Raw genomic sequence first — 25590 nt, forward strand, 5'->3', positions numbered from 1 at the left:
AAGAGTAAATCTTGTGCTGCAAAGGTGACCAAAGATATGCTAGTTAGGTGGATTGGCCACTCTTTTGAGGTCCATCAACAAAATAGAAGAAAGGAAACAAACTTTGGGACAAAGCAAAAAAGGGCCTGGGGCACTGCTGTAGGTGGATTGGCCATGCTAAATTGCCCCTTAATGTCCAAAGCTGTGCAGGTTAGGTGGGGTTACAGGGATAGGGCAGGAGAGTGTTCCTAGATCGTGTGCTATTTCGCAGGGTCACTGCAGACTCTGGGCTGAATGGCAGCCATTGCACTTGAAATAAAAAAATGAAAATCACTTATTGTCACGAGTAGGCAACCAGCAACAGTGTCACTCCAACTCGGCACAGTGGTTATCACTGCTGCTTCACAGCGCCAGGGAGCCAGGTTCAATTCTGGCCTTGGGTGACTCTGGAGTTTGTACTTCCTCCCCATCTGCATGGGTTTCCTCCGGGTGCTCCAGTTTTCTCCCACAGTCCAAAGATGAAAAAATGAAATGAAAATCGCTTATTGTCACGAGTAGGCTTCAATGAAGTTACTGTGAAAGGCCCCTAGTTGCCACATTCCGGCACCTGTTCGGGGAGGCTGTTACGGAAATTGAACCGTGCCGCTGGCCTGCCTAGGTCTGTTTTCAAAGCCAGCGATTAGCCCTGTGCTAAACAGCACTTGTCGGGATTCTAAAAGTGATCTTGTGCTTTAAAAGGTTGGAGATCACCGATGTAAAGCATGGCTTTATAACACCGAGAGAAAGTTGCATCTTGTTGAATACTTTGGTTGAACGGTATACTATGTTCATAGTTGCTGTTGAAAAGCCTCCTTCGCCCTGAAAAACTACATATATTTGTGGATTATCAGCTTACTCTGTTCAAACTACAATTTTCACATTTCAAAAATTCTTAGTTTTTTTAATATTTCAGCTTCTAATTTAATACCCTGTGTATGTCTCAATTACTTAATTCACTCTCAGTAAAATTTAATTAAATGTGATTGACTGCTAATCCATCTTGATGTTGCTTGGTACTGATAGGTACTCCCATGACTTGGCACCAGATTCAAACAAATATCGCAGAAAGTGGGAAACACGTGCTACAGAGCTTATTAGATCTTCGTGGGCAGTTTTCTTAGAGGGCAGCTTCATCACTAATTGCAAAATATGAGCTGTAATTGTAAATTTAAATAAACTGCAGGAAAACCTATTTGCAACACGACCTGGAGAAATATAGCTGGGAGAAGAAACTTGGAAAAGCAGTAGTACCACTAAACATTAGAAGGTGTGGTAAAGACACGTATGGAAGCCTCTTTCTCTCCCCCCCCAAAAACACTCTCCCACTCTCTCTCTCTCTCCTCTCTCTATCTCCCTATCTCCCCCTCTCTCCTTTCAAGGCACTCTTTCAAAATTACCTTTTGAACCAAACTTTTGGCCACCTGCCTGAATATCTCTTGTGGTGGCTCACATGCTTGATAACATTCCTGTGAAGCACCTTGGGAAGTTTCAGTACTTTAAAAGGACTATATAAACGTGAGTTACTTCCGCAATAATGACACTGCAAAACATTTACTTAAATCAACTTAGATTGGTCATCTGAAGATCGAATGGGCAGCTGTACTCTGTATGTGGTGTGATATTGAACCACACACACCAGCATATCCTGAATTAATTGGTCTCGGGTAGTCAGGTGTTGGTGGGGGTAGGTGGTCATATAATTTGTTCTAGTGACCAGTTAAGAATTTCTGAAAGTTTTAAAATAAAACCTTTAGCAGCACTGAAAGAGAACATCAGTGGTTCAGTTTCTAACTTTCAGCAGTGTGATGATATGAAGAAGAAAATTGTTTTACATGTAGATTAACTGTTGCAAATATTATTTTCTATAGGAAAAACAAAAAGAGAAAGGAAACGAAGCAGAAGTAGGTCCTCCTCCATGACATCATCATCGTCATCGTCATCATCAAGTTCATTGTCTTCAGGTTTGTCGTCATCCTCAAGAAGTAGAAGCAGATCAAGTAGTAGAGGTAAGTGATTAAAGCACTGTGAGCAGCTGAAACTTGCGCTGAATTAGTAGGATGTGGACTCCCTACGCTAATGTCAAAAGCAGAGATATGATCAGAGTTGAATTATGTTGGTGCATATGATCTGTTCTATTTTGGTCTAGTATGTGTGCTCATTTCTCCATCGGAGCATTGTAGGAATCCTTTTCCTATGTGATATAATGCAACACATCCAGAATCTGTTGAAGTGCTTCATTACTGTATTGTATTGCAGTTCAAAGTACTGTTCATTGACCAGTAGTTCTCAAATCATAGAACAAACAAAAGAACAAAGAAAAGTACAGCACAGGAACTGGCCCTTCGGCCCTCCAAGCCTGTGCCGACCATGCTGCCCGTCTAACCTAAAATCTTCTACACTTCCTGGGTCTGTATCCCTCTATTCCCATCCTATTCATGTATTTGTCAAGATGCCTCTTAAATGTCACTATTGTCCCTGCTTCCACCACCTCCTCCGGCAGCGAGTTCCAGGCACCCTCTACCCTCTGTGTAAAAAAAAAAAAAAAAACCTTGCCTAGTACATCTACTCTAAACCTTGCGCCTCGCACCTTAAACCTATGCCCCCTAGTAATTGACCCCTCTACCCTGAGGAAAAGCCTCTGACTATCCACCCTGTCTATGCCCCTCATAATTTTGTAGACCTCTATCAGGTCGCCCCCAACCTCCGTCGTTCCAGTGAGAACAAACTGAGTTTATTCAACCGCTCCTCATAGCTGATGCCCTCCATACCAGGCAACATCCTGGTAAATCTCTTCTGGACCTCTCTAAAGCCTCCGCATCCTTCTGGTAGTGTGGCGACCAGAATTGAACACTATACTCCGTGTGGCCTAACTAAGGTTCCATACAGCTGGAACATGACTTGCCAATTCTTATACTCAATGCCCCGGCCAATGAAGGCAAGCATGCCGTATGCCTTCTTGACTACCTTCTCCACCTGTGTTGCCCCTTTCAGTGACCTGTGGACCTGTACACCTAGATCTCTCTGACTTTCAATACTCTTGAGGGTTCTACCATTCACTGTATATTCCCTACCTGTATTAGACCTTCCAAAATGCATTACCTACATTAGACCTTCTAATGCACATTAGGCACATCCTGTCCCAGTGGGTTACAGAGAGGGACTTGACAATAATCTAATTGATATTTATTAGACCGTAACTTCTGAACACACTGCGCCAAATTTGGGAGGTGACCCATAGATGCACTGGAGAATCCCCCTCAAAGCTTTATGGTAATGGTTTGCACATCAGTTGCCCAGCAGTTCCTCTGGTCTGCATTGGGAACTATCTGAAAATGCGATTTAAATCACTAACTTTGGATGGTTCCGCCAGTGTTACAATAATAGTTACTCCGGAAAAGACCCCACACACACTGTTTACAGCCAACAGAAGGAATGTAAATGGAGAAGAAAAAGCTACTGAAAAGGAGAGATAGAAGCAAAGGACCACCGAGAGCAAGAGAGAAAAGTGATGGGGAAGATAAAACCAAACTGATGGAATGGAGACTGACCATGCACATCTGTAATAATGTCATTATAGATGAGGAAACAAGGGCGGCACAGTGGTTAGCATTGCTGCCTCACAGCACCAGGGAGCTGGGTTTGATTCCGGCTGACTGTCTGTGTGGAATTTGCACTATTCTCGCTGTGTCTGTGTGGGTTTCGTCCGGTGCTCTGGTTTCCTCCCACAGATGTGCAGGTTAGGTGGGGTTACTTTGTTACAGGGATAGGGTGGGGGAGTGGGCCTAGGTAGGGTGTTTTTTTCAGAGGGTCAGTGCACACTGGCGTCTGTCTGCAGGGATTCTATGGATTCTCTATGGAAGTGATTGAACTTACTTTGGAAGTTATTGCAAAAAAGCTTGAAATGTTAAACCTAGTCTGAAGAAAAGGTTTTGAGAACCACAGTAGTAGATTATCTCTTTCATAAAATGGCATGGAAAAGGAGAGCCTGCCGCTGACCTACTTTTTTAACAAGGTATGCGTGCTCTATTGCATTGTGAGCTCTACCAACATATCCTGAGAGAGTTCTGCAAAATGTAGTCAGGAATCTCCGAGTATGATTTAGCAAAACATCACACCATTTATCTACACTTTAGTTGGCTATTTGCTTTCTACCATAGTCCCAATAGCATGTAAGCATAAATATTCTATAATTCTTTTGATCGGAATGAGTGTTCTGTGCAGAATTGTATTACCTCCGTCAATTTTTCTATCAATAAAGTTTTATGGGTATGTTACAGATTAGATTTTCTTGTAGTTTTTTGTGTTGGGGGGCGAAGAGTGAATCTAGAGGAGCTGGGAGAGATGTATGGGTTGGCGTGGAAGTTGGCGTCCAGTACATGCAGGTGCGGGACTTTGCAAGTAAGGTCTTCCTGATAGCACCGGCTACCTTGTTGCTGAAAGTGCCGTCAGTGGGGGGTTGGAGAGAGGGGTCGTCTAGGCGATCTACAGGAGGATCTTGGAGGAAGATAGAGGGTGGGATTCTCCGCCGGCGGGATGCACTGTTTTTCCGGTGCCCGGGGGTTCCTGACAGTGTGAGGCTGCCCCACAATGGGAAACCCCATTGACCAACGGGCATACCGGAGAATCCCGCCAGCGTGGTGAGGCAGAAATGTAGCGCGGCAGAGCATCCTGCCCAAGGTGTTCATTGAGGGGATTAAGGCAATGGGGGAAGAAGAAATGGGGGTGGCGCTATAAGAGGGACTGTGGTGTGAGATGCTGCGAAGGGTGATGCCTCAACTTCACGTGCGAGGTTGAGTCTGATAGAGCTAAAGGTAGTGTACAGGGCGCACCTCACAAAATCAAGGATGAGCCGGCTGTTCGAGGAGGTAGAGGATGTGTGTGAGCGATGTGGGAGGGGCCCCGCAAACCATGTTCATATGTTTTGGTCCTGCCCGAAGCTGGAAAAGATTTGGAGAACAGTTTTCAGTACAATCTCTTGGGTCTTTTATATGGATGTGGAACCCGGCCCCCGAGAAGCCATATTCAAAGTGTTGGATCAGCCCAAGCTGCAGGCCGGTGTGGGGGCAGATATTGTAGCTATCGCCTCGTGGATCACTCGTGAACAGGTCTTGTTGAGTTTGGAGTCAGCTTCTCCACCCTGTACCTCGGCGTGTCGGAAGGACCTGTTGGAGTTTTTGACCCTAGAGAAGGTAAAGTTCGAGCTGAGGGTGGGTGAGGGAGGGGTTCTACAATTGTTGGGGTTTGTTAATCATGCACTTTCAGGAGGTGGTTACTGTTGAGGAGGGGGGGGGGGGGGATTTTATTTTGTTTGTTTTGGGGAAGTTTTTGTATTATGAAAATCTGTCAAAAGGTTCTATTGGGCATTTCATGTGCAAAGTTGATCCTGTAGTTGTTTTGACAGACTCTCAGAAACGTTCAAAAATAAAGAAAAGGAAGAAAGACAAACAACACAAAAAGGTGAGCATTTCTCCTGTGCCCTTGGGAAACTTGAAATTTATTCTCATTACAATATTGTAAAAAATACTGTAAATGCAAAGTAAAATATTTTGAAACAAAGCTACTGACAGTTTGCTACTCAATCCAGTGAAGACATTTCTTCTCGTGTTACTTTTTGCATTCTTTTAGAGAGAGAAAAAGGAGAAAAAGAGAAAGCAAAAGAAGAAAAAGACTGTGTGTTCTGGGCCTGTTCAGATTTCTAAGGTAATCTTAACATTCAGATGAGTTTATAAATGTTGAAACCACAATAGATAATCAATTCACTTATTGAAAAAGGGGAATACTGGTAATCTTAATTAGCTTCCACTAACTAACCACAGTGCATCTATCATTAACATTGTTGAAAACCATACAAAGATAGCTTTAAAATATACTAGTTTCTCTCATGGTGTTCCTAATGATGTATAAGAGGACACATTGCTTTGAAGCCATAGAAATGTTTGTGCTATGCAGGACGTAACATCTGTACTACTGATTTATAGTGACTGCATAAATTGAATTCAGTTTGCAGTAACTGCTACTCTAAGCTTGTTGCTGGTGCTTTGGAATCAAATTTTGTAACATTGACCCTTATTCTGTTCAAACTAAACAAATGAACTTTATTTTTAATGATCTTGTTTCCCGAGGCATTGCACAGTCAAAAGGAAATTTAATCTTAAGAGGCTAGGGGTTAATTGGACTGGGACGGGCAATCCTCCTTTTAAAATCGTGCATTCTGTCCTTATTTTTATACTTCTATTGTAAATTCTGAAGTATAAATTTATATTGGAAGCTGTAGCTATAAATAAAACTTGTCACACTTATGTTGTGTCTGTAATAAAAATTTGTTCACACCCTTGCCAGTTGTAGTTAGCAGAAGTGATGTGAATGTACACCATCCAGTGTGAAGGTGACTAGACTTGATGGCCATTGAATGCATCCAGAGCCATTGAGAGATGGAAGTTAGAAAGTTACACGAAATCCAACAGACAAGCGGGTGTTCTTTTGTGTTATTTATTATGAAAGTTAAAAATAAATATTCAATTCAAAATAAAGTTACAACTTTGCGTGGAACGTTACAGGAGTGAGTGAAGAGAAGACACCCTATTCACCCTATCAATATCTTTCATAATTTTTAGAAACCACCATTAAACCTTCTCAATATTATCTTGCAGCAGATCTTATTCCAATATCCCCAGTCTTCCATCACAACAGTGAGATAGAAGTTAACTCAAGGAGATGAAAGGTGCTTCCAGATTCCGAATTTAGACAGAGAGGAGAAGGAATTGTTCAGACAGGAAACATGAAATGAGAGAGAAGTACAGGCGTACAGGACAAGGTACCGAATGTAATCAATTTGGAAGAATTTTCAATCACGATAACATGCATAAAACCACAAATATGGTGTGATAAGATGGAAGTAGAAGCAAATACCGATACACATAAGTTGGAGAGATAGAAAAGTACATGCAGGTTTAGAGAGGGGAATCATAAGCAGAGAAATATATATATATATTTTTCTCTAATTTATGTGAAATGTTTGCCACACACAAGTTGGGATTGGTTTTGGCAATTTACAGCTACAGATCAAATTGTCACATTGTGAAAGTGTCCATGAGGTCATCCTTGGGAACTATTTTACTCCAACAAAATTAGGGATGTCCACCAAGTGAATATTTGTCAAGTGCCGGTCTGTACACAGGATCAAATGCTGATTTTTTTTTTGTCCAAGGTGGGGGGGGGGGAGCTTGGGAGAGTTTAAAATCTTTTTTCCTTCCTTTTCCTTTCCCATTTTCTTTCTCTACCAAAGGTAAGATTATTAAATTATTGCTGTTGCAAACTATTCTCTGTATTGTTAGCTCAGTTGGCTGAATGGCTGGTTCATGATGCAGAGTGAGGCCAACAGCGCGGGTTCAATTCTTGTACCGGTTGAGGCTATTCATGACGTCTCCACCTTCTCAACCTTGTGCCTCGCTTGAATTGCAGTGATCCTCACGTTAAATCACCACTGGTCATCTCTCCCCCTCAATGGGGAATGCAGCCTATGGTCACCTGGGACTATGGCGACTTTACTTACTATTCATTATGATTATTGTTAAAACATAAGAAAAAGGGGGGGAAACACCCCAAAAATACCGATTTTAATACATTTATAAGCCTAAAGACAAAGGTTAAGGCTGTACCATCAATTAGCAATTATACTAAAATCAATCAAGTGTGTCAGGGAGGGCCAATGGTTTTTAACTCCGGTTTAATAAGGGAGAACTGGTGGATGTGGTATATTAGGATTTTCAAAAGCCTTTGATAAGATACTGCACAAGACGATGTTACACAAGATTGGGGCTCATGAAAGTGGAAGTAATGGGAGCTCATGAAAGTGGTTGTAATGTATCAGCATGGATTGTAAATTAATTAACAGACGGAAAACAGAATAAGATAATGGATCATTTTCAGATTGGCAGACTAATGAGTGCCACAAGGATCAGTCCTTGAGCCTCAGCCAATTACAATCTATATCAGTGACTTCGATGAGGGGACCGAGTGTAATATAACCAAATTTGTTGTTGTTACAAAGCAGAATAGGAAGGTAAGCTACGAGGAGGACACGGAACTGTTGCAAAGAAATATAGACATATTGAGTAGGAAAGAAGGTGGCAGACGAAGTATAATGTGAGAATGAAATTATCAACTTTTCGTGTAAAAAGAAATTTTTTTTAAAAAGGCAATCAGAATATTTTTGAAAAGGTGTGAGACTAGTAAATGTTGCTGTTGGAGTGGCGCAGTGCTTAGCACTGCTGCCTAGGGTACTGAGGACTCTGGTTCGATCCTGGCCCCGGGTCACTCTGTGTGGGGTTTGCACATTCTCCCCGTATCCCCCACAACCCAAAGATGTGTCGGTTAGGTGGATTGGCCACACTAAATTGCCCCAAATTGGAAAAAAATAATTGGGTGCTCTAAATTTATGGGGGGGAAAAAGTAAATATTGCTGTTCAAGAGGAATTTGTGTGTCCTTGTGCACAAATGCCAAAATGTTAACATGCAGGTACAGCAAATATTTAGGAAAACAGATTTCAGCTTTGATTGCCAGGTTGGAGTATAAGGGTAATCAAGGGAAAATGGGTGCAAGGATTGTGATTAACCCACATCGGTCACCAACTTTGGGCTGTTACCTCATTTCAATGAGTTCAGCATCTAGCCAATGAACAGTGTGATTAGGAGGTCAATATCATGAGTGACCAGCACCACCTAAAGCTAGCCTGACCTCTGGATGCCAATATTTACTTATCTGTTTCCTTTTCTATTTAATCACCAAAGTGGATAATTTTCCATTTCCTCACATTATACACCATCTGCACCTTTCTTTCCCACTCACTTAACCTGCCTTTGCAGTATCTTTTGTATCCTTGGAGATTACTGGTTCACCTTGCTTTGTATCATCAGCAAATTTGGTTACGAGACTCTCCATCCCTTTATCGAAGATGTTGAGATGAATTGTGGCTGGAGCAGGTGCTGGCTGGCATGCAGGTACTGAATTTGAACTGGGAAGCATTTAAAAATTGCACAGTATGAAAGCGAGCAGGTTCCAATCTTTTCAAATGCTGCACTGAGGACTTTGTGGAGGAAGTGGTAAAGAGAAGAGATGCCCTGTATCTGCAGGAGGTCCTCCAGACACATTGAGAAAGCTGTTAGAGCAGATAACCGTGCAGGTCAATACCAGCAATCTAGACCCAAAGTCCTAAATGAAGTGCAGGAAGCAATTTAATGACTTCACGTGGGTATTCAAAGTCCGTGAATGCAAATCCAAAAACCATTTCCTTTCAATTGCACCACTAGCCTCAGTTCGGACTGCCATCACTCATCTACCAATTATCTCTATTAATCAGGATTCCTACCTGACATTCTAATCCTTATACATCTAGCACTGCTGCAAGGCATATACCCACAGATCACCAGTTTGCACACACTGCCAACTAATCAGCCCCACCAGCCATATTTAAACAGATTACACATGTTCACCGGCTTCCCTGTCTCTTGCAGGCCAAAGTGGCACATAACGAGAGGGAGATAAGCAAGCCTGCATGTTCTCACCCAAGATCATGAGAAACATGTGCAGGGTTAAGCCATTTAGCCCCTCAAATCTACTTTGCTATTCCATAAGATAATAGCCGATCTGATTATAGCCATAACTCTACTTTTTTGCCTGTCCTTCATAACCGTTAACTCCTTTTGTCAATCAGAAATTGGCCTAACTCAACCTGATTGAATACAATGACCCAGCCTCCTCTGCTCTTTGGAAGAGCATTCCAAAACCGTACAATCCTCTGAGAAGAATTTCCTCCTTATCTCCATCTTAAATGAGAGACCCCTTATATTTAAATTGTGCCCCCCATTCTAGATTCTCCCTTGAAACGATACATCCTCTCAGTATCTACCCTCCCATACCCCCTCAGAATTTGGTATGTTTCAATAAGGTCACTTCTCATTCTTGTAAACTCCAATGAGTATAGGCCAAACCTACTCAACTTTTCCTCATAAGGAAATCTTCATCCCAGGAATCAGCCACGTGAACCTTCTTTGAACTGCTTCCAATGCAAGTATATCCCTCCTTAGATGAGGAGGCCAAACGGTATACAGTACTGTGAACTCACCAATGTCCTGTATGGTTGTTGCAAGACATCCCTACTTCTACACTCCATGCCCTTGTGATAAAGGCCAACATTCCATTGTCGTCCAAATTAATTTCTGTATCTGCATGATAACTTTTTTGTGATTCATGTACAAGAACACCCGGATCACTCTGTACAGCATTTTTCTGTAATCTCTATCCATTTTAAGTATACTCTGTTTTTCTATTTTTCCTGGCAAAATGGATAGCCTCAGATTTTTCCACTTGATACTGCAGCTTGCAATCTTTTGCCCACTCATATAATCTATCCATTATCTTTACATAAACTCTCTTATCCTCTTCACAACTTGCTTTTCTACCTATCTTTGTATCATCAGCAAGTTAAAGTAAAATATAATTGGTCCCTTCATCCAAATCATTAATATGGATCATCAATAGTTGTGCCTCAACACTGATCCCTGTGGCATTCTACTAGTTACAGTTGCCAACCTGAAAATAACAAATTTATCCCGACTGTTTCCTGTTAATTAGCCAATTCTTTATCCATGCTAATATATCACCGCCAACACCATGAACTCTACTTTGTACAGTAACCTTTTGTGAGGTACCTTATTAAATGCCTTTTGGAAATCTAAATACACAACATCCCCTTTATCCACCCAGTTTGTTCATCCTCAACAAACTTTAATAGACTTGTCAAACATGATTTCCCTTTCATAAACCATGGCATGTTGATGCTGCCCGATTTGTTTTACCATTTCCTTTTAAAAAATTTTTTTTTTTTAAATTCCAATTAAGGGGCAATTTAGCGTGGCCAATTCACCTACCCTGCACATCTTTGGGTTGTGGGGGTGAGGCCCACGCAGATGCTGGGAGAATGTGCAAACTTCATCCGGGGTCCTTGGCGCCATGAGGCAGCAGTGCTAACCGCTGTGCCACCATTTTACGATTTTCTAAATGTCCTGCTACTAATTTCTTAATAATGGATTCTAGCATTTTACCAATGACAGATGCTAGACTAATTGGCCACTAGTTTTCTGCTTACTGCCTCTTTAAAAGTCGTGTTATATTTGTGACTTTTCCAATCTGCTGGAACATTCCAGAATCTAGGAAATTTTGCAAAATTACAACCACTGCATCTACTAACTGCAGCTGCTTCCCTTAAGGCCTTAGGATGCAAGCTGTCAGGTCCAGGGGACTTGTCAGCCTTTAGTTTTCCTCGTATTGTTCTTTAGTGTTTGGTTCCTCTCTCCCTTTTGCTTCCTGCATTTCTACTATTCTTGGGATGCTTTTCGTGTCTTCTACTATGAAAACAGATAAAAAATCATTCTTCAAAGTCTCTGTAATTTATTTGTTTCCCATTACTCGTTCTCCAGTTTCACCCTCGAAGAGACCAATGCCCACTGTCTCTACTCTTTCTTTTTATATACTTGTAATTGCCTTACAACACTAGTTCAGACCCAGATTTCTCAACCTCAAACTGAATGCAGAATTTGTCCCCCCTCCCTGACGCAGCACAATGTCTGAAGCTTGGACTCCATCTTATCAACTCCAGACCAACGTTCCTCAAGCTGCAGACACTTATTGCAGATATGGTTGGCATAGATTACACTGATATCCACCTGAGTTATATCCATCTGTGTTATGATCACTCTTACCTGGAGGCTCTTTCTAAGATGTCATTTATTAATCTTGTTTCATTACATATTACCATGTCTAAAATAGCTTGTTTGCTTCCATAGAAATATGGAAAATAGAAGCAGGAGGAGGCCATTCAGCCCTTGACCCTTCTCTGCCATTCATTATGATCACGGCTGATCAATACCCTGATCCCACCACCCCCATATCCAAGACATATTGTTCTAAGAAACTGTACTGAGTAAACTCTTACACTCCCCTCCGGGCTACCTTTGCCAATTTAATTCATCCAATCTCTATGAAGATTTAAATCGCCCATGTTTATTGCAGTACCTTTTATTTTTAACAAGCCCCCATTATGTCTTGATTTATGCTCTGTCCGACAGTGTAGCTATTGTCAGGGGACTATAAACTACCCACACCAGTGACTTGTTTCCTTTTCTATTTCTTATCTCCACCCAGAATGACTCATTTTGATTCTCTGAATCAAGATCATTTCTCACTACAACACTGATCTGATCCTTGATTAGCAGAGCTACCCCACCTCCTTTTACTTTCTTCCCGTCCTTCAGGAATGTCAAATAAACATGAAAATTCAGGTCTCAGCTGTGGTCACTGTAAGAGCCATCATATCATATTTATTTCTATTTGTGCTATCAGTTTGTCCCACCATACATTCAGGTAAAGAACATTTAATTTTGTACTTTTAGCATTTTTCCTTGCTCTAACCTTATTTGTACGTGCGCTCTTATGTTTGTACTTTCAGGCCCTTCCTGCCATGTACTGGTTATCGTTACTTACATTGCTACCATGCACTATACCCTTGTCCTTTCTCTTTAACTTTCTAAATCTCCCCTCACATGAACCCTCCTCTGCACTATTTAGTTTAAAAGCCCTCTCCACAAACCTAGTTATATGATTTGCCACTGATCCCAGAGTGGTTCAGCCAAAGGAAATCCCCATGGTGCAACTTCCTCTTTCCCCAGTACTGGTGCCAGTGCCCCATGATTCAAAACCTATTTCCCACACACCAATCATTGAGTCACACATTCGGCTCTCTGATCTTATTTATCCTATGCCAATTTGCTTGTGGCTAATCCAGATATTATTACCTCTGTGCTTCTGCTTTTTAATTTAGTGCTTGGCTGCTCATACTCGCTCAGCAGAACCTCTTTCTTCGTCCTACCTATTTAATTAGTACCCAATTGGATTCTTCCCGTCCCACTCCAAGTTCCTCTCCAACTCCAAGGAATTCCCTTAACCCTGACATCCGGCAGGCAACACAGCCTTCGGGACTCACTTTCTCAGCTGCAGAGAACCATGTCCAACCCCCTAACTATACTGTCCCCTACTACAATTTCATTCCTATTTGCTCCCCTGGCTTGCAGCACCATGTCGCCCTGATCAGTTCGCTCATCCTCCCTGCAGCCTCTGCTCTCGTCCAGACAAGCTGCAAGAATCTTGAGCTTGTTGGACAATTGCAAGGGCCTAGGCTATTTTCTGGATCCTCAGATCTGCCTCTCTTTCAGTCACACCCTTCTGTCCCTGATCACGGACCAAATCTGAAGTGTCTAACCTAAGGCATGTGACTGTCTCAAAATGTCCAAGTAGTTTCCCCCCTCCCTGATGCATCACAATGCCTGATGCTTGGAATCAGCTCTGAGCCAAAGTTCCTCATGCTGCAGCTGCAACACATTCCCTGCCCTGTCATCTTGATTTTTATTTAGCTAAATAGGTTTCAGATTTAGAATATCACTCTACATTATCCTTGGTTGTACTATTTATCAACTCCAGACCAATGTTCCTCAAGCTGCAGGCACTTATTGCAGATATGGTTGGCATAGATTACACTGATATCTACCTGTGTTATGATCACTCTTACCTGGAGGCTCTTTCTAAGATGTCATTTATTAATCTTGGTTCATTACATATTACCAGGTCTAAAATAGCTTGTTCCCTGTTTGCTTCCATAGAAATATAGAAAATAGAAGCAGGAGGAGGCCATTCAGCCCTTGAGCCTTCTCTGCCATTCATTATGATCACGGCTGATCAATACCCTGATCCCACCACCCCCATATCCAAGACATATTGTTCTAAGAAACTGTCCTGAGTACACTCTTACACTCCCCTCCGGGCTACCTTTGCCAATTTAATTCATTCAATCTCTATGAAGATTTAAATCACCCATGTTTATTGCAGATCAACGATGAAGCTGAAACCATTGAAGGTGGTAGTATTCTCACACCTAATCCTTCTCCTCAAATCCCACTTCCCCCTCATCTCCTCTGATTTATTAACAAATTGCAGGTTGTGTAAACCTGCACTTTCCACCAGCACCCACGCATCAGAGTGCAACCTTTGTGCTTTTCTCCTTTCACATGTATGTGAAGTGCAATCTGATCAGACAGTGGAGGAACAGGAAGAAGACAGTGCAAATGAAAACATACTGTAGTTTGATGTTGAACTTCCAGCCACCAGCTCAGATACTGATACTGCACTTAATTTGGAGAATAGCATGAAAGCAGGATCGCCATATGGTATGTCACAGGCAAGTGGCCCACAGCCAGGGCAGGTGACAAGGACAGCACAGGTACATGGAGTGCAGGGTCGGGTAGTGGATCTGATGTTGTCTTCATTGGGGAAGTCTAAAGGGTGCTGATGGATATTGTCGCAAACCACGCAGATGTTATCGTGGCAGTATCCCAACTTGGAACACCAGTTCGTGGGGGAGTATAGTTTTGTTTTTGGAATGGTGTGAGGCGTTAAAGCCCCAGTGAGAATAAGCAACCCAGTCGTTGAGTAACAATTATTAAAGACTTAACATTAAAGAAGCAACAAATACAAACAGGACTATATTGCACAAATACAATTCAAGTATATGAATTACTAAACACATTCCTAGTTTATGTGGAACATTCCAATATTATAGATTTGCATAATTTGTATGTTGTTTGGGGGAAAGGGGAAGGCTTAAGGAGTTCAGGGATCTATATATATCCCTGAGCTCCTTAAGCCTTCCCCTTTCCCCCAAACAACATACAAATTATGCAAATCTATAAGTCAAAGTCAGTTTATAGTTGCCACACAATACAGGGAGGATAATCAAGTCTGGGAAACAGCTTGTTCCGGTCTAGCAAAGACTATTTAAACTGCCTTTACGAAGGTTTCCTTTGTTGCCTTGGCTCTAAAATGTACAGGCTGTTTGATGTAAACTGGCTTCCAAGCTGCTAAATGGGAACTGACCTCCCTGCTTCTGAGGGTGCTGGCAATTATACCATTGTTCCCCTTGTTTCTGCATTCTGCCCCTCTCACATTCCTTGACTCTAGAAATTAGCATGAATAGACCAACTGATCACCCAATCACCTAGGTAAGATTTTTTTCCACTAATAGGTGATCACACTTGATTCTATCTAGATGCCTTTGAAATCTTGTTACTGGGAAAGACTCATCTCATCCTGCCTTTTGACTGCTGGCTACTGCTGTCGCTAGGCAGATTTCTACCCATTGCTAGGAAGATTTCACCCTATTATGTCTTGTTATATTAATGTTACTGCTGTTATTAGGCAAATCCATGGCAATATGCCCAATCAAATGCTTGCATTGAATTTGCCAAAAAGGCTGTGGTTGGTGTCAAGGAGCATGGCGGAAGCCGTCATCAATTTAGCACTGGACTTTGCCAAAAAGACTGGTTGGTGACAAGGTGCATGGAGGAAGCCATCATCAATTTAGCACTGGACTTTGCACAGAGTCCATCCTTTCTAATGTGAGAGAGGTGGCCTACTCATTTCACAAACTTGTGAACCCAGTTCACCCATCACTGCTGTTGATTGCTTTGTGCAAAGGGGGTTGCAGAGTGTCATGGCTTTGAACAATCTTTCCATCAATGGTTTACGAGGATTACTGAAACGCCCCCCAGGAGCAGCTGCAGTGACGTCATGGAGCATAAACCTAATGTCATCGCTTGGGAAGACAGCTTTCATCCTCCTACCCCTTCCACTTCAAATCACCCTTGCTGTTGGCTGCTAGTCAGCTCAGACTGATGCCATCCATGCAGAGATGGTACTGTCTGTAGGCAGGTCTCCAAAGCCCAGAACTGTTCGAGGTCATCCTCCACAGCAATCTGCAGTCTTTTCTGAAAGTTAACAGCTTTGCTGCAGCCACTGGTGTAACACAGGGGGAACATGAGGACAAGTCAAGGTACACATAAGACCGACTCTAATGAATTGCACAATGGTGATTAGTTGACTTTTGTATGCAATATGATATGACTTCAGTTATAAATTTGGTTGGGAATATTTTGAGATGGCTTTTATCTTTGCATTGTGATTGAGCAGATGGTGCAATGGTAAGTGACAGGGAAATTAAGCTGTGAGACTGTTGGTTAATGGAGATTTGGGGTTGCAGTTACTGATATCATGCAGGTGAGTTATCATAGATTATCATAGAATTTACAGTGCAGAAGGAGGCCATTCGGCCCATCGAGTCTGCACCGACTCTTGGAAAGAGCACCCTACCCAACGTCAACACCTCCAATAACCCAGTAACCCCATCCAACACTAAGGGCAATTTTGAACACTAAGGGCAATTTATCATGGCCAATCCACCTAACCTGCACATTTTTGGACTGTGGGAGGAAACCGGAGCACCCGGAGGAAACCCACGCACACATGGGGAGGATGTGCAGACTCCGCACAGACAGTGACCCAAGCCGGAATCGAACCAGGGACCCTGGAGCTGTGAAGCAATTGTGCTATTCACAATGCTACCGTACAGATATCAGAGACAGAAAGGTGCTGTGTAGGTTGCCTCCTCTTTTCCTCCTCATTATGGTCCTGCTTCTCAACTCGTCATTGTGCATCTGGTCCCAAGGGCTGTGCCTGCACAATGGTGATATTGTGGAACATGTTAGTCCAACAGCCATACCCACCATAGATACTGCCAGGTTACTAGATCTTGATTTGCATGATTTACTTATGTTCACATGCTAATTACATATTAAGCAAGTGCAGTTATTTTCATATGGCATCTGCAAAGTAACCCGTTGCATTATTGGGAAGCTATATGCTCACTTGTGAATCCTGAAAAGAGAGGATGAAATGCAGTCTGCTCTTATTGAATGGAGACTCTCAGTGGCCTCCTGTGACATGAGGGGAAACATTTTTGCACAGCAAGTGGTTAGGATCTGGAATGCAGTGCCTGAAAGTGTGATGGAGGCAAAATGGATTGAAGAATGGATTTGATTGTTATCTGGATGGAAGAATGTGCATGGCTATCGGGGAAGGAAGGGGAGTGGCCTCGGTAGATTGCTCCAACAGAGAGACAGCACATAAACGACAGGCCAAATGGTCCCCCTCTGCGCTGAAACGATTCTATGATTCTTATCCAACAATGAGTGGCAAATTGCACGAGTTTGCAAATAGCTCTAGCTCCTGCCTTGAAAGAACGGGGTGTATAAAAACCAAGATCATCTTTACAACCACTGGCGATTTGGTTCTTGCCCTACTCTGAAGTTGTGGATGCAGAAGGTGGCAGATTTCACCCTAAATTATTATTGAAGCACCAACATCTTGCACATTTGAGTTACTTCTTGAACACCCTAGATGAATATGACCTCTTATTGAAGGCCCTTCCTCCCCCAATCCCACTACTACTACCTTCTTGTGTTCTGCATAGCCTCTGTTCATCCGCCAAATTGTATGTATTTCAAGTGGAATGGCTACTCGTCCATCCATGCCTGGGAGCAACTGGCTTGTAAAATCAGTAAAAAAATCCTTCAACACGAGCCATACCTCCCCTTCTAGACATTTGCAACGTTAGACAACTGTAGAAGGCATCAAACTCTTGTAGAATCGAAGCAACTATCACAAGAAAACAATTAACTTCTAAATAATAGATGATCCCTTTAAATAGTGCGAATGAAGGGGCCTTCCTGCTGTTGAGCAAGTTTAGTTGTCCAAAGGTTAGAAGACATTAACCAGAGCATTGCGCTCCAAAATAGAACTGCTGGTGTGTCATGTGAATTGACATCATGCTGTATATACTTCTCACAGCTCTTCACTGTACATGCACTTAATGCACCCTCGATTATGACCTCTGGTACAGTTTATCCACAAGTTAGTACATGACACTACGGATACCAATTTTGAGCTCTCTGAGCATTCACCTAAAAAAATGGGTGCTAACAGTTTCCCACTTTTAACAGATGAGGAACTCTGTCAGTTGGTCAATAAAACAGATGATGAACAACTTCAAACTGGCACAGCCTCAAAGAAGATGGCAACTCAAAAATAACCCTAACTATCTCAAAAGTGCAGTGGAACAATGCTGTGATCATATTTTTCAAAATTTGGTTTGGGACAGTGGAACAGCGGCAGATTTATACATTTCTGGAGTGACTAGTGAGGGTAAAAATCAAAGGAATTATCTGAAAGCTAGATATGATGTGGTCTGTGCTGTTTCTCTAACTTGGTAAATTTAAATTTTTAACACTATGGGGGTGATTGAGCCTCCACTTTCTGTCCGTGAAAAAATTTTGTAGGCTCAAAACCCTGAGAGAATCGAAAAATGCGATTCTCTCTGGCGTAATTGGGTTTTGCAATTTTCACCCCTCCTCTCCGGTGGAGTAGCGTGAATGACATTGTGGGAGTCTGGGGACCTCATGTTAATTCATTGGCATATCATTAGCAAGCACTCTCTCCGGACCCCCCCCCCCCCCCCCCCCCCCCCCCAGAAAGTTCACCAGTCATGTCGACCTCATTTTTAACAGGTTTACAAAAGTATGAACCTGGTGGCCTCACCCCGAGGGGATATATGCTTTAAGAAAGTCTGGAGGTTGTCATGCAGGAATCGCTTCCTTTGTCCCTCCTGTTGGGTATTTGGCCAAATCACCGCTGAGGGCATGTCTTTCCTTAGCGGGAACTGGAAAGTGGGTGGGAGGAGTTGAATACTGGGAGCGATTGTGAGGTTCTTGGGTGGAGTGCCATGGAGGTCATGAGCTGAACCATGGAGCGGTTCTCCCTCTCCATGGAGTGAACGTCATGTACCAAGGTCTCCATTGTGAATGCCACCCTCGCAGTGTTGACCTCATTGCGTTGCATCGATGGCACCACCTCCTCGGCCAGAAAGCGATTTGACTCCTCCAGTTGGCCTTGCAGTCCAAGGATGGATACTGTCATTCCTTCCTGGTTCTCACAACTTTGCCTTTACAGTTCCATCAGCTCAGGGACAACGGGACACAGGGGCACATCATTGGCCAGGAGCTCAGCAGTGTCCTGGGCTTCTTCATCTCTCTTTGAGTGTCAGAGCCCTGGTACGTCTCTGCCTCTACTTGCTGTGGATCAGCAGCTGTGAGGTGCTCACCAGTGTGCCTACTACACAATCCCACCGAGATGTGAGTATCTGCACTGGTGGAGGGTGTGGGTGACAGCTGTGATGACTCTTCTCTGGTGATGCCCGAGAAGAACTCCTCTGAGTTGCTCGGGTCAGTGGTTTCCAGGGGGCAAGGGAATGATCCGGCTGGTCTTCTGATTGCCCTGCAAGGAGAGGGAGATGGCATTAGTACATCATGGGGGATAAATAATGCAAGAAGTCTACTTGTGAGTTTTGAGGAATGACTGTTTGTCCTTGGGGGTTCTCACTTTTGCTCGTTGCCCCCACTTTGCCATCAGCCCAGACACGGTCCCGCTCAAGGGCTCTTTCATCATGTGGGATAAGGTTGTGGAGCTCCCACATGACTCGGTATGGCTGTGCCCTCACGCTGGTTATGCTTTATTTTGTCCTCTGGGTATACAGATGAGGAGAGTGTAGGTGAGAGTCTTGCCAGTTCAGATGGTCGAGCGTGGAACTGGGGTGGAAGCTGGGATGTGAGGAGCAGAGTTGGGACTGGGGGCACCAAGGTGTTTGGGGGCAGGGTGGAGGAAGAGGGCCTCGTGGAAGGTGGGCAACCTGTGAGGTGAATTAATTGGTGGGAGGGAGTGGTGGATGATTTGATGCAGTGGAAGACTTGAGATGGCAGACTTACATTGGCCACGTGATGAAGGTCATTCATTTTTTTTACAGCACTGCTGCCCGTCCTCTTCTGCAGGGAGCTGGCCCTAACTAAAGCTGCAATGCTCTTCCAGGCAGAGGTGGTCACCTTGTTGGTGGGCCACTTTCTGGGATGGCCCACCTCTGCCACACAATATCCTGGACAGTGCTCCCTCTGAGAAACTTAGTGCTGGCTTCCTGGCAGCCATCCCCTCAAATGATTCTTGGGCAAGTGCTGGGAAGGTGTTTATATGGAGCTCCCCAGTGATAAGGTTTCCCCGGAGCAAGAAAATTCGCAAGAGGCCATCAAGAGCACTGCGTGATTGACGTGGGGATTCAACCACTTTTCTCACCGGAACTGATAAGTTGCCATTTTTTTGGTATGGTTCAAGGTCACGTTTTTTTGCCTCAAACTCTTGTGAAATCATAGGCAATGGGTCAAGTTTAGGTTCGACGCCCGTTATTCACTGTCTGATTTCACACTTAACCAAATGGCTTTGGTAAAATGCGGGCTAAGTTGTTGTTATAGATATTATCATAGAATTTACAGTGCAGAAGGAGGCCATTCGGCCCATCGAGTCTGCACCGGCCCTTGGAAAGAGCATCCCACCCAAGCCCACACCATCCCATCCCCCACAACCCAGTAACCCCACCCAACCAACACTAAGGGCAATTTTGGACACTAAGGGCAATTTAGCATGGCCAATCCACCTAACCTGCACATCTTTTGACTGTGGGAGGAAACCCACGCACACACGGGGAGAACGTGCAGACTCGGCACAGACAGTGACCCAGCCGGGAATCGAACCTGTGACCCTGGAGCTGTGAAGCAATTGTGCTAACCACTATGCTACCGTGCTGCCCATAAACAACTCCACGCTCAAGTTTTAATTTCAAAATGAAATGTATGATAAGTTACATATACAACAATATGAATGACAGATCATGTCTCGCATTTCATTCAGGCTGGAGCATGTGAACTTATTCGATAACTATCTTTTCCTTTCTCCTGTTTGGAATGTGCTTGGATACTCTCTCCATTGTGTATAAGATTATCCCCTTTCCTTCTCATCAATTATTCTAGTGTTCTCAGCAATCTCCTCCCTTTCTTAGGTTACCATCCTCTTCCAATCCAAAATGTCCTTTTCCTCCACTTTTGACACAAAGGAGAGAAAAAGTATAATTTCTTATGGAGGTCAGGTAACATCTCAAACCTGGACCCCCATTGTGAGCTCCCCATTTATTATTCTTAAAATTACTAACAGGTTGGGAGTATTTTTTGCCTCTTTTCAAGCACAGCAATGCTAGATAATTGCCTCAATTGGAGGGGAGGGGGTACATTTTCAAGCCCTGAGAATTATTGTCCACTCACAAGTCCACATTCAGTGATTTTTGAACCATAGCAATTTCCACTATGGAAGGAGACACATCATGTCCATCTAAAACAACCCAAAACAATCTCACTTTCTAATTTGTCCACAATAGGCCTGTATCCGTCTCTGCTAAATTTTGCAATTAATAGTGAAGATATTGTCTTTTTGGAATTTGTGGTTGAAACAACTATTATAACCAATATTAATGCCTAGCGTAAGAATGTCAGAAATATTATCCTCATGGAGGTGCTGATTGAGTAAAGTTTTGCCCTGTTGTGTAAAGTGATCATGCTTCTTTATCTTGATGCTTCCTTTTTTATTTACATTTACGGATCATAAAAGTGGGATTGCTAAATCAATATTGAAAGAAGCATTGTGGTGTGAAACAATGGAAACTTGAACAGGCTGGCTTATTTTCTGGACTCTTAGAAACCAACAGATACAGTGGATACCTTTCCTTTTTTGTGTCTTCAGTGTGAACTTGGATCCTGAATGATATTTCAAAAGTCATTACTATAAAGTGTACATATCACTCAGACTAATATTAGTACAATTCACCTTGACTTTGCTGTCCAACTGCTGCTGCATTAATAAGCATGCTCCCCTAACCTGCCTGTCGTACAACACAACAAAAATCATAGCCTCCTTCATACCCAATGTTAACATCACATCCCTGGATGTTTGATCATCTGACCTCTACAAATATTAATGCACTTACTATATAAATGTTGGTTCCCCATTAAGACCATAAGATATAGGAGCAGAATTGGGTCATTCGGCCCATCGAGTCTGCTCTGCCATTCGAACATGGCTGCTATGTTCGTCATCTTCATTCTCCTGAAGAAGAGTCGTTGCAGCACTGCTTGTGACCAGGAGAAACTGAAATGCTTCCCCTCAGCATCCCAAGCTCCCTAACCCCCCTATACAAAGACCCGTGGGAGCTCGAGACAAGGAATTAGATTTGTATTACTGAGATGAGGATTTTTGTCAGTCAGAGGGTTATGAATTCTCTCTCAGAAGCCTATGAATTTTCAGCTGTTGAGTAAATTTAAAGCTCAGATTGTTAGATTTTTGGATGCTACAGAAATCGAGGGATTGGTGGGGGTGGAGGTTGATACAGCAGATCAAACATTATCTTATTGAATGATGTGCAGGCTCGAGGGGCCATATAGCCTATGTCTCTTATTATATTCTTAAGATCAACATAAGCCACCCATAGCGGGCAATTATATTCTTGACTGGTCTATAGGCATGTTGGGCATCAATATTTGATCCACCAGAGGTGAGGCCACTTTGCTCTTGTCTTTTGTAGAAGTGTTCCTGCTCTGCTGAGAGTATGTCAGGAAGTACTTTTTAAGGTAACAAAAAAGCGGATGGTGCCTCAAGGATTGGTTTCATGGGGTTTTCTTGATCTAAAAGAGCAAAGGAAGCAGGGAACTGCCCTTTTTACAGGCAAGTCATTTGCTCGGATACTTCGTTCTCTAGGAGGATAAACTAGCAGAAGACAAATATTATTGTTGCACTATATCTAAAGTATTGAGGTTAGTAGCTCGAATTGGAATGAGTGAGAAGCAGGAAGCACTCGGCTATCAGCTAATTTGGACTTGTTAGTAGATAATTGTTTCATTGCTTTAATTAAATTAAAGTTGCACAGTAACAATTTGTGCATGTGCATGGTTTAGCTAATGGATGCTTCCTGTTTTTTTTAAACTTAAAGGATTTAGAATAGTACTTCAAAAAGCCATACACATTCCTGTTATGACTCCATTTTGTGCTTTTCTCTTGCAATTAATATTCTGGCAAATTCAAATCATTCTCAAGATGTTGGGTCATATGAAAGTCCAGCAACACCTAAATACCATGAAACAAATGTTCCACCAGATGTTCAGTGAATAGAAAGCTAAATAGGTTTTGCTCATCCACAACTTCATAACCAAGTCATATGACATTGTGGGCTGTGACAAATGTTTCACTGTTGTTATAAAAATAAAGATTTTTCTCAGCCCTGCATGTCCTTAAGAAAGTGTTTTGGAAGTTGAGGGATTTTTTTTTCCTTCCAGCTAGTAAAAGGAGGTATTTAAATCCTTGTCCAGAAGTTATCCAGCGTCTCGTTCAAATGAGAATTCCAACATGTAGCAGTTCCATCTTTTGAGCACAAGATGGTGATCAATGCATTGGTTTTTATCGTCTGTGGATTTGTGTTTACAAAATAGTTGGTTTTCATTGCAGTTTCTGAAAGACAGAGACAAAAGTGATAAATACAGCATGATTACAGGAAAGAAAATAAAAATGAAAGTTAAAAAGACCAAAGATGATAAAGAGGTACGTAACTTATTTTACTCTTCAGAGCAGATTAACTTAAAGGAGAACAGTAATTTAAATGTACTGTCATATTTTCTGATATGCAATATTTAATATGCCAACTGAGAAATCATGATTTACACTTCAGCCCTCAAGAGGACTTCACATTTAGGCGCTAAATCATACCCCACAGTCATCTGACATAGCTTTAGAAATTGCACAATTGGATCAATTTTTGAAATTTGTACTATCCCCTAACTTGAAATAGTTTCTGTCTCCCATAATGGTTGCTGCAAGGTTTTGAACTGTTGGCTTTCTAACAGATTGCTGTCCTTTCTGTTTCATTGTTCTTTCAACATAAAGTTTTTCAGCGCATCTTATGAAGGTGAGGTTTTTGCTGAGGTTAGGTTCGAAGGTGCCTCTCTCCCTCTGGTACCACAATACATAACATAATTTATGTGTCAGCCTGTGTTGTAGCTGAAGACTATCAAGAAGGTCATCATAGCTGAGTTCAATCTTGTTCTCATCTGATGACCTCACATCTACACTTTCCAGCCGTGATAAAGAGAGGGAACTCTGACTGGCTTTTACCCCTTGTCGTTGTCCATAATTCTGCAGTTAAATTTGACAACTTGGATTTTTAAATCTTCTTTCATGCATTTATTGCCCATATCTAATTGCCCTTGATCTGAGTAGCTTGCAGGTCATTGCAGGGGGCAGTTAAGAATCAACCACATTTCTGAGAGTGTGGAGTCACATGTCGGCTAGACGAGGCAAAGACAGCAGATTTACATTCCTTAAGGATATTAGTGAACCAGGCGGGTTTCTGTGATAATTGATGGTGATTTCATGGCCACCATTGCAGAGACTAGCTTTCAATTCCAGATTTATCAATTGAGGTTTAATTCCACCAGCTGCCCTAAATGACAATCCCAATTCTTTTGCTGCCAGTCTGGGCTCAATAAAATTTGAGACAGATTTGCAGGTATCAATTATTGTTTATATTAACCAGCTAGCTGGGTGACTCACTCTATTGGGAGAGCAGGACACTACCAGCCTCCTGCCTCTTCAACAGCCAGAGTGCAGGACAAAGGAAAAACATCTCATTTCATATATATTCAAGTTGCATCAAGTTTCACATACATACGACCAAATAAGGCAACGGTACAAATGCAAAGCTCCGATTGGCTTTCCCCACATTCCTTAACCTGGCCTGAGGCCCCTTTTCCCAGTATCCCTGGCAACAAAGAAATGGTCTTAGTGGTTGCCCATCCCCCTCTTCCTGCCTTGAATCCCAGTTGATGTTTAAAAGTCCACTAACCTAACTCCTTATTCTACTACAGTAAAATTTTACTCCCTAACTTGGCCTAACTACCCATTATGCCTTTCTGTTCATTTCCTCACCCTAGTAGGATCTGAACCCATGTCCCAAGAGAATTAAAAACTAATGACTGTGGATGCTGGAATCTGAACCAAAAACAGAAAATACTGAACAATCTCAGCAGATCTGACAGCATCTGTGGAGCGAGAAGGGAGCTAATGTTTTGAGTCTGGATGACTCCAAAGCATGAGCCACCCAAGTTGTGACAAGGAATCATACAGTATGATTGAACGGAATGAAAAAAAATCCCTTTTAGATTACTGGTTTACTGTCCAATTATTAATGGTTGGCGCTACCATCACGTTCTATATTGTCAGCAAAAGACTTGGAATGTTAAGCAGTTTTACTCACTGACGTTTCATGTAATATTCGTTACGTGCATATTGTATTTGAGGCTGTTCAATCTCAGATCATTACTTCTTGAAAATTGGGAATAAAATGAAGGAAAACTGAATTCTTTGAATCAGTGAAAAATGTAGCATGGGCACATTGCATCTGAGAAAATGCCAACTGATAATGGAATATAGGGGTGGCGCAGTGGTTAGCACTGGGACTGCGACGCTGACGACCCAGGTTCGCATCCCGGCCCTGGGTCGCTGTCCGTGTGGAGTTTGAACATTCTCCCCGTGTCTGCGTGGGTTTCACCCCCACAACCCAAAGATGTGCAGGTTAGGTGGATTAACCATGCTAAATTGCCTCTTAATTGGAAAAAAAATAATTGGGTACTAAAATAAAAATGGAAAATACACAG

General features: G+C 42.5%; 1 protein-coding gene across 7 annotated transcripts in view; it reads left to right on the plus strand.

The window, feature by feature from the left end:
- si:ch211-22i13.2 (uncharacterized protein LOC553945 homolog) overlaps positions 1–25590 on the plus strand; it is a 66100-nt gene that overhangs the window by 39477 nt on the left and 1033 nt on the right. For 4 of the 7 annotated variants that reach the window (XM_038810806.1, XM_038810798.1, XM_038810770.1 and 1 more), the window contains exons 3-6: positions 1887–2024; positions 5408–5475; positions 5644–5718; positions 23387–23479. In XM_038810806.1, the coding sequence (XP_038666734.1) occupies positions 1887–2024; positions 5408–5475; positions 5644–5718; positions 23387–23479 (374 nt within the window). Of the gene's footprint in view, positions 1–1886; positions 2025–5407; positions 5476–5643; positions 5719–6668; positions 6852–23386; positions 23480–25590 lie in introns of those variants that run through there. The other 3 variants (XM_038810781.1, XM_038810814.1, XM_038810822.1) reach the window with 3 other exon arrangements.

This window comes from Scyliorhinus canicula, chromosome 1, assembly GCF_902713615.1.
Source record: "Scyliorhinus canicula chromosome 1, sScyCan1.1, whole genome shotgun sequence".
Lineage (NCBI taxonomy): Eukaryota > Metazoa > Chordata > Chondrichthyes > Carcharhiniformes > Scyliorhinidae > Scyliorhinus > Scyliorhinus canicula.